The 13,460-nt window shown below is 37.2% G+C and overlaps 1 protein-coding gene across 3 annotated transcripts in view; it reads left to right on the forward strand.

Moving 5' to 3' along the window:
- The window catches only part of agap3 (ArfGAP with GTPase domain, ankyrin repeat and PH domain 3), a 133,237-nt gene that overhangs the window by 83,834 nt on the left and 35,943 nt on the right, over positions 1 to 13,460 (forward strand). For all 3 annotated transcript variants that reach the window (XM_017465345.3, XM_017465353.3, XM_017465334.3), the window contains exon 12: positions 9,857 to 10,021. In XM_017465345.3, the coding sequence (XP_017320834.1) occupies positions 9,857 to 10,021 (165 nt within the window). The remainder of the gene's footprint in view (positions 1 to 9,856; positions 10,022 to 13,460) is intronic.

Here is a 13,460-nt window from a genome sequence, read left to right on the forward strand (position 1 = left end):
GGTGGACAGAAGCTCTAACATTTGACCATGGGATAACTCTTTCCAGAACTTTCCAGAACTATGCAGCCATTGGTAATAATAAGTCAGTCATAGGATGTGGAAGCTTAAGAAGCTAATAAAAAAGTACTATTTTAACTTGAAATGGTAATTGGTATACGGTATGTCCATTTGTTATCGTTATTGAAATGACCAGAGCGAAAAAATGTTTCTCTTTCTCAGCAGTGTCTGCTAGATTACTTTGGTCGTAGCCAATTGCATCCATTAACGGCCGAGGTGCCAATATTTACGGTTCACAAACAGCAATCAGACCAAACATGAGACAAATTCTCAGAGTTAAAAACAAAAAACAAAAGAGAAGCTAATTCACTGAAGGGGAAAGGACGTGGAAGACGCGCATTCGCTTCTAGATAAACCTTGACCTGTGAATTTACATTCTTCAGTTTTGTGAGCCAATAGAAAACGAGGGGGCGGGACTCTGATCTGTTTGTTCGTTAAAAATGGAGGAGCTGCTAATTATTAGGTAGTGTCACACCAGGAAAAAAATTAGCCTTCTCATTCATCGATATTTATATGGTAACGTTTTTTTGTGGTAATATTACATTCACCTGCTACGATTTTCTTCTTAGCAATGTCGGCTATTGAGACACGCCCACTTTTTTTTCTTGCAATGACTCAAAACAATGTTTAGGGGGAAAAAAATTCGAAAAAGATTTTTTTTTTAAAAACCAAACAAACCCAAACACATGATTGTTGATATAGTGAAGCTTTCTGTATGGCGACGCTTATTTAACAACTTCTAGAAGGAGTCTCCAGTTCCACAACATTTCAATGGTATCAAGGAACAAATCGCTTCCACACTGTAACTGGAACTCATCGCATTTACCGAGACTGATGCAACATGGAATGTTTTATTCCTTGGTTAATACACATTCTTATTTGTTAAGGGATTTTATTTCGTTATTCTACTGTGTGGCGAAAACAACACATTCTTCTAGTTATGGTGCTTAAGATCTTTTGGAAATGCTGGGATCCGGTTGAGGCACGGCGGCCCGGGTCTCTAGCCAAGCAGAAATAAAGACGTTTGCTCCGTATTCCCTCGTGGGAGTTCCCCTGAGACGAGGTGAGGGGAAAGGTGTAATTGGATTTAGGGGGTTTACATTAAAGGTAATTAATAAAAAATTAGACGGTCTGTACTGTCGGGGATCCGCGGTCTGCTACGGGTTCTCGGTGGCATCGTCCAGGCTAATTGCTTTCATGGCATTAGTGTCGGCGCTCCGAGGGCTTCTGGGAATTTCAGCACCTCTGGATGGAGGCCAAAAAATCCTGAGTCCTGGCTTAATTAGTCTGAAAAGTGGGTCCAGGAAAAGGCTGAGGTTTTGGAGGGATGACTAATGATTAAACGCCAGACGGGGCGGCTTTGTAACGGTGTGTAAAGCGCCATTGTAGTCCAAGGGAATCCGGGGAATTTATTCTATTTATTTATTTATTTATTTTAACAGTCCGTACGGGATTTCGCAGTGGGTCGTGATTGTTGCGACCAAAAATGCTAGATTTTTACGGTGTATATTTTTTTTCGATGCATCGACGTGCGGCGTTTTTTATTCGATTTTTTTTGGTGCTGAAAACAACTTGAATCGGTAACATCGTGATCGCACGAAGTTGTTTGTTGTTAAACGAGACCTTTTACCTGTACTCTCGTCCATCGGAGAGGGCTTAGACTGAATGCGTCCAAATCTGCGGTCGTTTTGAAAAGGAAAAATAAATAAATAAAACGCACCCTCCTCCGAATACTGCGGCGTTTGCTTGATTTCGCATAAATTTCTACGGTCGCAACGTCGCGAAATCCTGGAGCAAAGGAAAACGCGAGATTTTATCGCAAATGTTTCGAAATCGCGTCGCCTGTTTTTCTTTTCGGATACCTATCGATATACTAGATATGTTTACGTCACGTGAAAATGCGCCATCTTGAGCTCGTTTATACGTGATTAATACTGCATTTGTTCGCGTTTAAGCCTGAAAATGGCTTCCTAGTCACTGTGTATGCCCACTACGTAGAGTTTAAGAGCGCTCATCAGCGTGTGTAATCATTGACATGGTGAAATTTTCTGTGAGGAGACTGTAAGGAGTCTCCAGTGTTGGCGCTGTAACTCCTGTATTTTCAGACTACAGACTTCGAATAAATGTTAGGTGAGTAATCGACAAATTTAAGTTTCGCGAGCACTAATTCTAGTGTTAAACTCTTCATGCGCCGACTTTTATTTTTCTTTGCACTGGTGTCCTTTTTTTTTCTTTTTTTTTCCTCCTTCCATCTGAGCTGGTGTTAATTTCCACTCGAGAGAAGGGGAGAGAAGGCTGCGGCTCGCCGTGGCTCTCCGCTCGAGTCCGGGCCCTACACTTGATTATGCAATCTGATTTTGATTTCATTAGGCATGCAATTGATGCGAGTGAACAAAGGGGTAATTTTTCATTCATGGCACTCTAGCTGAGCGCTGTTGTTCCCTTTCGCCTGTAATTCATCCCCCCCAGTCTCTCTCTCTCTCTCTCTCTCTGTCTCACACACATAGAACCGAAGACCATTAGGGATGCTTTAGGAGGGAGGCGTTTGAAAGATAGAGAAAGAACACGACGGGAGGCTAAATGAATGAACGCATGTGTCCACGGAGTAAAAAGGAGTCTGTCTACACCAGGCCCGTCCTAATCTTTCTGCTAAGTACTCACCGGAACCGTTTTTAAATACGATGCCTCGCTAGTGTCGCCGCAGACAGATACGTGATGGCAAAGCGATAATAGTCCTGTCATTCAGCCTTAATCGATGACGTGTGCCTGAGTGCTGAGAGCGCCGTCTCGAACTGCATCCGTATTTTTTATTTTTTTTTTTGCGAGAGTGCCTTCTCGGTGCTCAGCTTCGAAGCTCTTGATCGGTAACGATGCTCGTAAAGACGTGATTGACACATGCTTTGACGTTTTCCGTGTGTCGTTAACGCCCTCTAAGAGTTTGTGGTTTTAGCAATAATGTCAAAAGTTTGAATTTTAGCGTCGTTGGCACGCTGTAACGACGCCGATTTAAACGTTTAACGTTGTTTGAGTGGAAAAAGTTACGCTTTTTTTTCTCCCCACACTTTCCTCGCCTTCTTTCGGACGCTACGAGCGAAAAATTCTTAACCGTCATTCGTATTTGTAAGAGGTTCAAGTTAATTAGTCGTGGTAATTGTTGTGTAAAATGTGAAGAAGAAAAAAATCTACGCGGCTTGTCGCGTTAACGAGGAACCGCCAAGCGCGAACTCCTTAAAGCTCTGACACCGGAGACTCCTTACATGAATTTTCCAGAAATCAAAGGATGTTTTTTTTTTTTTTTCGTTCTCCATTTCTTTATTACTACACGTTAACCAGACAAGTCCCTGAACCGATAACGTACAAAAGTACACACCTGTGGCTTGATTAACAGCCGGCTACTTTCCGAGCGGACATTTTGTCACGATTACAAGCACTAAGTGTTACTGATGCTGTTTAACATCGTCACGCGTCGTTCCGGCCTGCATCCCTGACGCCACACTGCACACCATACAGACCGACAATCCGACCCGGTCGTCCCCTCCGTCTCTTCTCCACCCTTCCCCTTTCTCCTGCATTAGCATGGACGCCTCATTATCCTCCGCACTTGTACATAATGGCAGCAGTTGCTCTCAGGGGTCAGGGCTCCGCGGCCCCGTGACCGCACGCCTCATCAGCCATCTGAAAAGCCACAGAAACAAGGAGGAATGAGGGGGAAAAAATGGCCTCCTCCTCTCGCTAATCTGTCCTGTTCGCTAATCGCGTCTAAATTCTCACCTCTACAAGATAGAACGTCTTTTTGTTCTTGTGAATCTTGACAACATTTCGCGCTGCTTTTGTTGTTGTTGTTGTTGTCGTTTTGTTTTCCGCAACTCAATCAGCCAAGCCAGACAAGTTCGTAGTTTGCTCGTGGACACCTGACCAGCCATGTTGATTTGACCGAGTGTCACTTGCTGAACTCGGGGGGGGGGGATGTTCCGTTTTAGCCGTACCAAATGAGTAATCCTTCGAATATCTTATCGTTTCTATAGTAACAGCTTAGACAGGGACTTGCACGGTGGATTGTAACTATAGACGTGGTGTAATAATTAGCGCATTGGTTTAAGAGGAATAAAAGGTTTCACACAGTGCACTTTGTGCGGTGGTAGAACAGTATAAATGTTTTACAGCTCAAATATCAAACCATGTATAAAACAGCTATTAAAGAGAAATGGCGAGTTTCATAAAGTAGTGGTCATGATCAGTGGTGTTTATGGGTGTGTGTGTGTTGGCCTCAGACGTGTGTCCGGGGTTACGGCGTGTCAGCCTGTTATCTCTGGAGTTCTAATAACCCTGACGGCGTGTGTCTGAAGTGGCGATGCGGGTGCGAGTACAGTGCTCTACCCCGTATTTTCCTCTGATTATTCTCTCCTTGTAATTACATTATCTCCCCTTTTATGCAGAATTGTTCGCCAGGGACTAATTGATAGAGGCATGTTTAATTCATCAATCATTAGCATCAAATTTGACAATTAGAGATGATTGTTGAATTCCTGATGGAGATGAGGCGAGGTTAGTCAATTATTTGTTCTCTCTCTCTCTCTCTCTCTTTTTTGACAAGTTAAAGTAGTGCATACATTATTTCACAGCATTAAAAAAAAAGAAGTCATTTTCTCATATTTGTGACCGCAAATAAACAGCAATTTTTGCCTTAATCTCATATAAAGTTTGAATCGTCATCGCTTCGATTATGTAAGCTGGTAGAGTGGCAGCTATAATGCGTCAGACCGAAAAGTTCGCTTCAAGTCTCAACGTGATGTATTCGCTGTTTGTTTTGTTTTGTACCGAGAGTCTTACATTAGTACGTAGAAGCGCTCGTGAAGGTGTTGATTAATCGACGTGTTCCGTCAGAGACGTTTATTTAACGTTTGTCAAAGGAGTCTGCGATGTATTCATTTGGTAAAAGCTGCAATGTTAGGTTTTCCTGCATGGGAGAGTCATCAGAACAGAGCGGGTTTTCATTTCGTATGCGGTTTCTCGGTAGCGTGACAAGCTGCGTTTTTTTCTTTGTTCGTTTGTTTTGTCGTAGTAACGTCAAGAGAGAAAAAGAGAGGCGAAGGAACGACTTTTTATAGCTTATTCAACATAAGTGGCTTGTTTCGGAGACATTCCACAGCGTTACACGTAACCGGAAACTTATATAAAAATAATAATAATAATAATAAAAGTACATTTTGTTGTTTTAATAAATAAAGAACTTGTAAACGTTGGCAAATTGCTGTGGTACGAGTGGAATAAAACACTTGAAGATGTGTTGTTAGAGCGTGACGTGTGTATGTGGTGTAATGTCGGTATAGCGTATTATATTAGAATGATAAAATAACGTCGCATAAACATTGTCGCGATACACTTTTTTTTAAACAGTTAAAAACTAGACGCACCTGATTGTTTTAACTTTGTGAAATGATATTTTTCACTCTTATAGACACAACAAAAAATATATAAATTATATGTAATACAACTTTTTAAACGTTTCGTATTTTTTATTAAAAAAACACAACACTTCTCTTTTGCTATCAGTTTGTTAGCAAGCGTAAAATATCGTGATGCGTGTAGTGCATCATAGAGATGACTCTGAGTATCGTGATATGATCTTTTTTGTCACATCACCCTCCCCCTAGTAATCACTAATCATCTAATCGTGTAATTGTCTAATTGTAGGTGATTAGTGCAAGTATATGAAGCGTTCCTTTCACACACAATCAAGATGATCTTTCTCTGGTGTTAGTGTTCTTGCTATTCAAGCTGATGTGTAATGTTTTTTTTTTTTTTTTAAGCAAGTCTGAGCTTATTATTCAAGCTTTTAATAAATATACAAAATTTTCATTTTATTCCTATTATTCAAAGTTTATTTAGTTTTTTAATGAGAATTTAAAGGTTTTTTCAAGGTTGTTTTTCGTTGGTGGTGGTGTTTTTTCTTTGTTTTGAGACTTAAAATATTCGATTTTTTTTGTTTGGTTTGTTTTGTTTTGAACGAATATTGTGTTGTGTTTTTTCTTCTTCTTTTTAATACAATTTTATCAAGGTTTATTTTTTTTTTTGTTTTTTTTTTTTAAATTCATACATTCAAAATATTTGTTTGTAATTGTTTTAGACTAAGTTATACATTTAAGTTTGACGTTCAAGAGTGGTTGCTTTTTGTTTGTTTGTTTGGAAATGAAACCATTTCCAAGATTTTAGGCTCGGGTCCGTCTTTCAAATTTCGTTCCTCGGCGCAAATCTTTGGGACGGTTTTCTTTCGTTTTTTCGGCCTTCGGTTTCGGACGGTGGAAGGTTTCTCAGAGATGACGTTCGCTAGCATGTTAGCATGTGTCTAGCCTTCTCTGAATCCGTTTCCTTGGAGCAGAACTCGGAATAAAAACAATACGTAGTAATTACCAGCGGAATCCAGCAGCAGAGGCATCTATCCGAGTGATAATCGCTGCGCATCTTTATTTAATTCCATCCCTTCTGACTTAAACACGTGGCGAGAGATGCACAAAGAAGCAGTCAGGGGCAATATTATGACAGAAGTAATAAAACGTTCCTGTCAACAATAAGGATGTGATTACATGTCTACGAAAGTGACGGGCGTAAGAATACCCTCTATTCTTTCAATTACTAACGAATTGCTCCTGATTGTGCCGAGGCGTCTCCTCGCTCGGCGCTAGCGCTAAGCAAACCTCAGCTAGCACAGGCTCTTGTTAGCCTAATGCGTCGTAGCCATTAGCGGGAGTAATAAGTGTATCAAATTCGCATAATCATGTCTAATTAGTGTCGGTAATTATCTTGTTGGGCGCAGGAATATTAATCTTGCCGTGCCCGTAGGGGAAGGGCGTCTCTCGGAGGGAGGGAGCGGCAGAGAGCTCCTGTCTCACGCTGAGGAGCGTGCTCGCTAAATTAGAGCGATGGAGGGAGGCAACAGGAAGAGAGAGCGGCAGAGAAAGGGAAACAAAAGACAAAACAGAGAAGTTAACTGCGAAGTGCGTCAAGACAGATGGCCGACAACGTGCTTTTTTTTTATTTAAAAAAATAGTTCTACAGGACTATTTTTGTGGACCATCTGCATAGTTATTCTCGAATTCTTGAATAAGCTAGTCACTGTGATTTTGACACTTGAACTCCGGATATCAGCCTCGAACGTCAACAAATGGAAGATTAGCAAGGTTTAATTAGGTACTACATGAATTCGGGGAATTTAATTGGATTATAACGCTGATGCAAGAGATTATAAAAGTCTCGCTGACTGTTCGAAGGCTGCTGTAAAGTTTGGATCGTCTCTTTCCTCATTCTTATGTTTCTGTTTCTTTTGTTTATTTACCCGTTTAATGGCGCTAACGGCCACCCTGTCCTGTTTTTAAAATTTGTGGCAATGTAATAAACTTTAAAAAACTTTATTGTAAAGTTGCCAAGAATTTAGGAATCCTTCCAGTGCTCCAAGAAAAAAATTTGGACCTTTTGTGTTTATTTATTTATGTATTTATTTTAGAAACGTTTTTGCCACCTTGTAATTGTCCGGTCAAAATGAACCTTACCATAATATAATTTTTATTTTATTTTTATATCACCTAAAAGATGGCACCTACAAATGTAGTATGCCCCCATAAAAGTCCAAAAAAAAACCAAATGGATTCCCAAAAACATCAACCCCCCCCCCCCCCCCCCCTTCAGAAATGCCTCTAAAATGGGCCCCAAAAAATGCCACCAGAATTGCACCAAAGAATTCTCCTCCAAAAATGTCTCCAAAGAATGACTTCCAGGGAAAAAGCCCCAAAGTACTCCTACAAATGGCTCCCCAAAAAATACTTCCTAAAATACTTTCTAAAAATGCCCCCCAACCCCCCCCCCCACACACACATACACACAACTTTCAAAAATACCCTTAAAATTGCTCCAAACCCCCCCCCCCCCAAAAAAAATGCCACCTAAAAACAACCCCAAAGATACCCTTAATATTGAGTCCCAAAAAAAAGCTCCACAAAATTGCCCCTAAAATGCCTCCAACTACACAATCTAAAAGACACCTCTAAAAATGCCCATGAACATTAGTCTACACAAAAAAATGCTCCTCAAAATGACCCTCAAAACACCACCTAGAAAACACCCCCAAAAAGTTTGCATTTCAATAATAATGTCCTCTAATGATTTGTACTCGCAGCCTCAATGCCTCATTTTGAACCGAACCAAATCATGAAACGATTCTTTCTAACATATTTGACTCAGCATGTGTTTTAGTCACAACCCCCCACCCCCACACCCCCAATAACCTTAACACAAATAGCATTTTTTTTTGGGAAGTCTTGTGTAGTGAATAACAATTATAAACGGGTCATTTTGACTCGAACCAAAGGGAAAATCATTAAAGTGTTGCTGAAATGTTTGAGAGGGCCAACGTGTGTTTTTTGGGAGCAGCAGGGGCGGAGGGAGAGGACACCATGCGGTGCCCGCCCCGGCCTCGACGCTAATGACGGGCGCCTCTGATTGGAGGCAGGCAGGAATGCCGCTGGGGTAGATGGATGTGGCTGGCAGCGAGTGGGGGGGAGAGCTAATTACTGTTCCGAGTGTATCTTGTTAATTAAGGGCTAATTAGTGGCAGAAACCGAGAGGGGGAATGAGAGCGGGAGGGAGGGAGAGAGCGGAGGAGGAGGCGACTGCTCATGTAGTGCAGAGAGATGAACATGGAGAAGTGGCAGACCCCATCACAGAGAACGAGCAGCCGAGAGACAAATGGAGAGGACGTGTAGCGCATCTGTAGGGGAGGAAAGTGTACAATCATTAATCACAGTGCATGATGACTACAGCGAGCTTGTTTATTACTGATGTATATTTAACAGCGCACAGTTCAGGCAGATAGGGTCAGAAATAACCCCCCAAATAACGACCCCATGAAAAGCACCCAGAAAAATGCCAGCAAAATGCTCCAAAAAGCACCCACCAAAAATTGCCCCCAAAACACCTGCAAAAAGGCTCCCAAAAATGCCCCTAACAACTTCCAACCACCCCCCCACCCACCATAGCACTCCCAAAAAAAACATACAAGTGCCAAAAATCACCCTATAAAATGCCCCCATAAATAAATGGATGACACTCTGCAAACAAGATCTCTAATAAATGCCCACATATCCTCAAAAAAAAATGCCCCTAAATAATAGTCAGCCAAAAAAGCCTACCAACAAAATGCCCCTGAAATCTCACCCCCCCCCAGCAATGTCACCCATTCGAAAGTCACCCAAAACAAAACCTTATAGCTGCCACCAAAAATCACCCCCCAAAATTACCCCCCCCCAACAATAAATGCCTCCAAAAGACAACCTAGTAAATGCCCAGATACCCCCTCCAAAAAACATTCCTCCAGAATGATCACAAAAAACAACCACAGTACATGCTCCCAAACCCCCCCCCACCCCACTGCCACCTAAAAATACCCCTTAAAATGATTTATTGGGGTGAAAATACCCTAATAAATGCCCACAGCCCCCAAAAACCAGACCAAAAATGCCACCCAAAAACCCTCCCTAAATATACCCCCCAAAAAAACACTTCCAAAAATGCCCCTCGATCATGGTCCCCAAATACGTCCTTCAGAAATGTGACCAAAATAAAAATGTAACAAAACACATTTTCAGTGCGAGATAAAACTAATTAACCACAGACAGTTTATCATCACCTTTTTTTAACCTATATTTACCAGGGGTGCCAATAATTATGGAGCTGTCTGTGTATCGTTTTTTATATGAAATGAAATGCAGTAAATTAGTAACATTTTATTATTCTCTCTCTCTCTCAGGCGCTTCTCACTCCAACAGCAGTACCTCTCTGCAGTCTGGAGGCGTGGCCTCAGGACTGGGTGTGGTCTCTGTGGGCGGGGCTAAAGAGGGAATGCATCAACGCTCTTTCTCTGTGTCTAGTGCTGAGCAGTGGAATGAAGCAGTTAACACGAGCAGTACCTCAGGTGTGTCTCAGTCTCTCTCTCTCTTTCTCTCTCTCTCTCTTTCTCACACACACACACACACACACACACACACACACACACACACACACACACTCATTACTGAATAATTAACACCTACACTTTATCTAAATGCTTTTTTAAGTGAGCCATGATGTCCACTGCTTCCTAAAACACAAGGCCAATAACTTTTATTTAGAAATTGATTATGAATGAAGAATGAAGTCTGTTCTGATGATTAAAGTTTACAGGCTCAATTCATTTTACGTAAACGGCCACGTGCGTGTTACACTTCTTTTCTTCTTTTTTTTCTCTTTCATTTTTCTTCATCCTTTCCTTAACAGTAATAACACCTAAACCATTATTTACGGGGTTTTTTTGTCATGATTAATGAATGCTATGGCAGAAATACTACTACTACTATTACTACATTACTACTACTACTATTATTACTACATTACTATTATTACTACATTACTACTACTACTACTACTACTATTACTACATTACTACTACTACTATTATTACTACATTACTATTATTACTACTACTACTATTATTACTACATTACTACTACTACTATTATTACTACATTACTATTATTACTACTATTATTACTACATTCCTACTACTACTATTATTACTACATTACTATTATTACTACTATTATTACTACATTCCTACTACTACTACTATTACTACATTACTACTACTACTACATTACTACTACTACTATTATTACTACATTACTATTATTACTACATTACTACTACTACTACTACTACTATTACTACATTACTACTACTACTATTATTACTACATTACTACTACTACTACTACTACTATTACTACATTACTACTACTACTATTATTACTACTACTACTATTATTACTACATTACTACTACTACTATTATTACTACTACTACTATTATTACTACATTACTACTACTACTACTACTACTATTACTACATTACTACTACTACTATTATTACTACATTACTACATTACTATTATTACTACATTACTACTACTACTACTACTACTATTACTACATTACTACTACTACTATTATTACTACTACTACTATTATTACTACATTCCTACTACTACTATTATTACTACATTACTACTACTACTATTATTACTACATTACTATTATTACTACTATTATTACTACATTCCTACTACTACTACTATTACTACATTACTACTACTACTACATTACTACTACTACTATTATTACTACATTACTACATTACTACTACTACTACTACTACTATTACTACATTACTACTACTACTATTATTACTACTACTACTATTATTACTACATTACTACTACTACTACTACTACTATTACTACATTACTACTACTACTATTATTACTACATTACTACATTACTATTATTACTACATTACTACTACTACTACTACTACTATTACTACATTACTACTACTACTATTATTACTACATTACTACTACTACTATTATTACTACATTACCATTATTACTACTATTATTACTACATTACTACTACTACTATTATTACTACATTACTATTATTACTACTATTATTACTACATTCCTACTACTACTATTATTACTACATTACTACTACTACTATTATTACTACATTACTATTATTACTACTATTATTACTACATTACTACTACTACTATTACTACTACTACTACTATTACTACATTACTACTACTACTATTATTACTACATTACTACTACTACTATTATTACTACATTACTATTATTACTACATTACTACTACTACTACTACTATTACTACATTACTACTACTACTATTATTACTACATTACTACTACTACTATTATTACTACTACTACTATTATTACTACATTACTACTACTACTATTATTACTACATTACTACTACTACTATTATTACTACATTACTACTATTACTACATTACTACTACTACTATTATTACTACATTACTACTACTACTATTATTACTACTACTACTATTATTACTACATTACTACTACTACTATTATTACTACATTACTATTATTACTACATTACTACTACTACTACTATTACTACATTACTACTACTACTATTATTACTACATTACTACTACTACTATTATTACTACTACTACTATTATTACTACATTACTACTACTACTATTATTACTACATTACTATTATTACTACTATTATTACTACATTACTACTACTACTATTATTACTACATTACTATTATTACTACTATTATTACTACATTACTACTACTACTATTATTACTACATTACTATTATTACTACTATTATTACTACATTACTATTATTACTACTATTATTACTACATTCCTACTACTACTATTATTACTACATTACTACTACTACTATTATTACTACATTACTATTATTAATACTATTATTACTACATTACTACTACTACTATTATTACTACTACTACTACTACTATTACTACATTACTACTACTACTATTATTACTACATTACTACTACTACTATTATTACTACATTACTATTATTACTACATTACTACTACTACTACTATTACTACATTACTACTACTACTATTATTACTACATTACTACTACTACTATTACTATTATTACTACATTACTACTACTACTATTATTACTACATTACTACTATTACTACATTACTACTACTACTATTATTACTACATTACTACTACTACTATTATTACTACTACTACTATTATTACTACATTACTACTACTACTATTATTACTACATTACTATTATTACTACATTACTACTACTACTACTATTACTACATTACTACTACTACTATTATTACTACATTACTACTACTACTATTATTACTACTACTACTACTACTATTATTACTACTACTACTATTATTACATTACTACTATTATTACTACATTACTACTACTACTATTATTACTACTACTACTATTATTACTACATTAATACTACTACTATTATTACTACATTACTATTACTACATTACTATTATTACTACTACTACTATTATTACTACTACTACTATTATTACTACTACTACTATTATTACTACATTACTACTACTACTATTATTACTACTACTACTATTATTACTACATTACTACTACTATTATTATTACTACTACTATTATTACTACATTACTACTACTATTATTACTACTACTACTATTATTACTACATTACTACTACTACTATTATTACTACATTACTACTACTACTATTATTACTACTACTACTATTATTACTACATTACTACTACTACTATTATTACTACATTACTATTATTACTACATTACTACTACTACTACTATTACTACATTACTACTACTACTATTATTACTACATTACTACTACTACTATTATTACTACTACTACTATTATTACTACATTACTACTACTACTATTATTACTACATTACT

The sequence above is a fragment of the Ictalurus punctatus genome, chromosome 1 (assembly GCF_001660625.3).
Source record: "Ictalurus punctatus breed USDA103 chromosome 1, Coco_2.0, whole genome shotgun sequence".
Taxonomy (NCBI): Eukaryota; Metazoa; Chordata; class Actinopteri; order Siluriformes; family Ictaluridae; genus Ictalurus; species Ictalurus punctatus.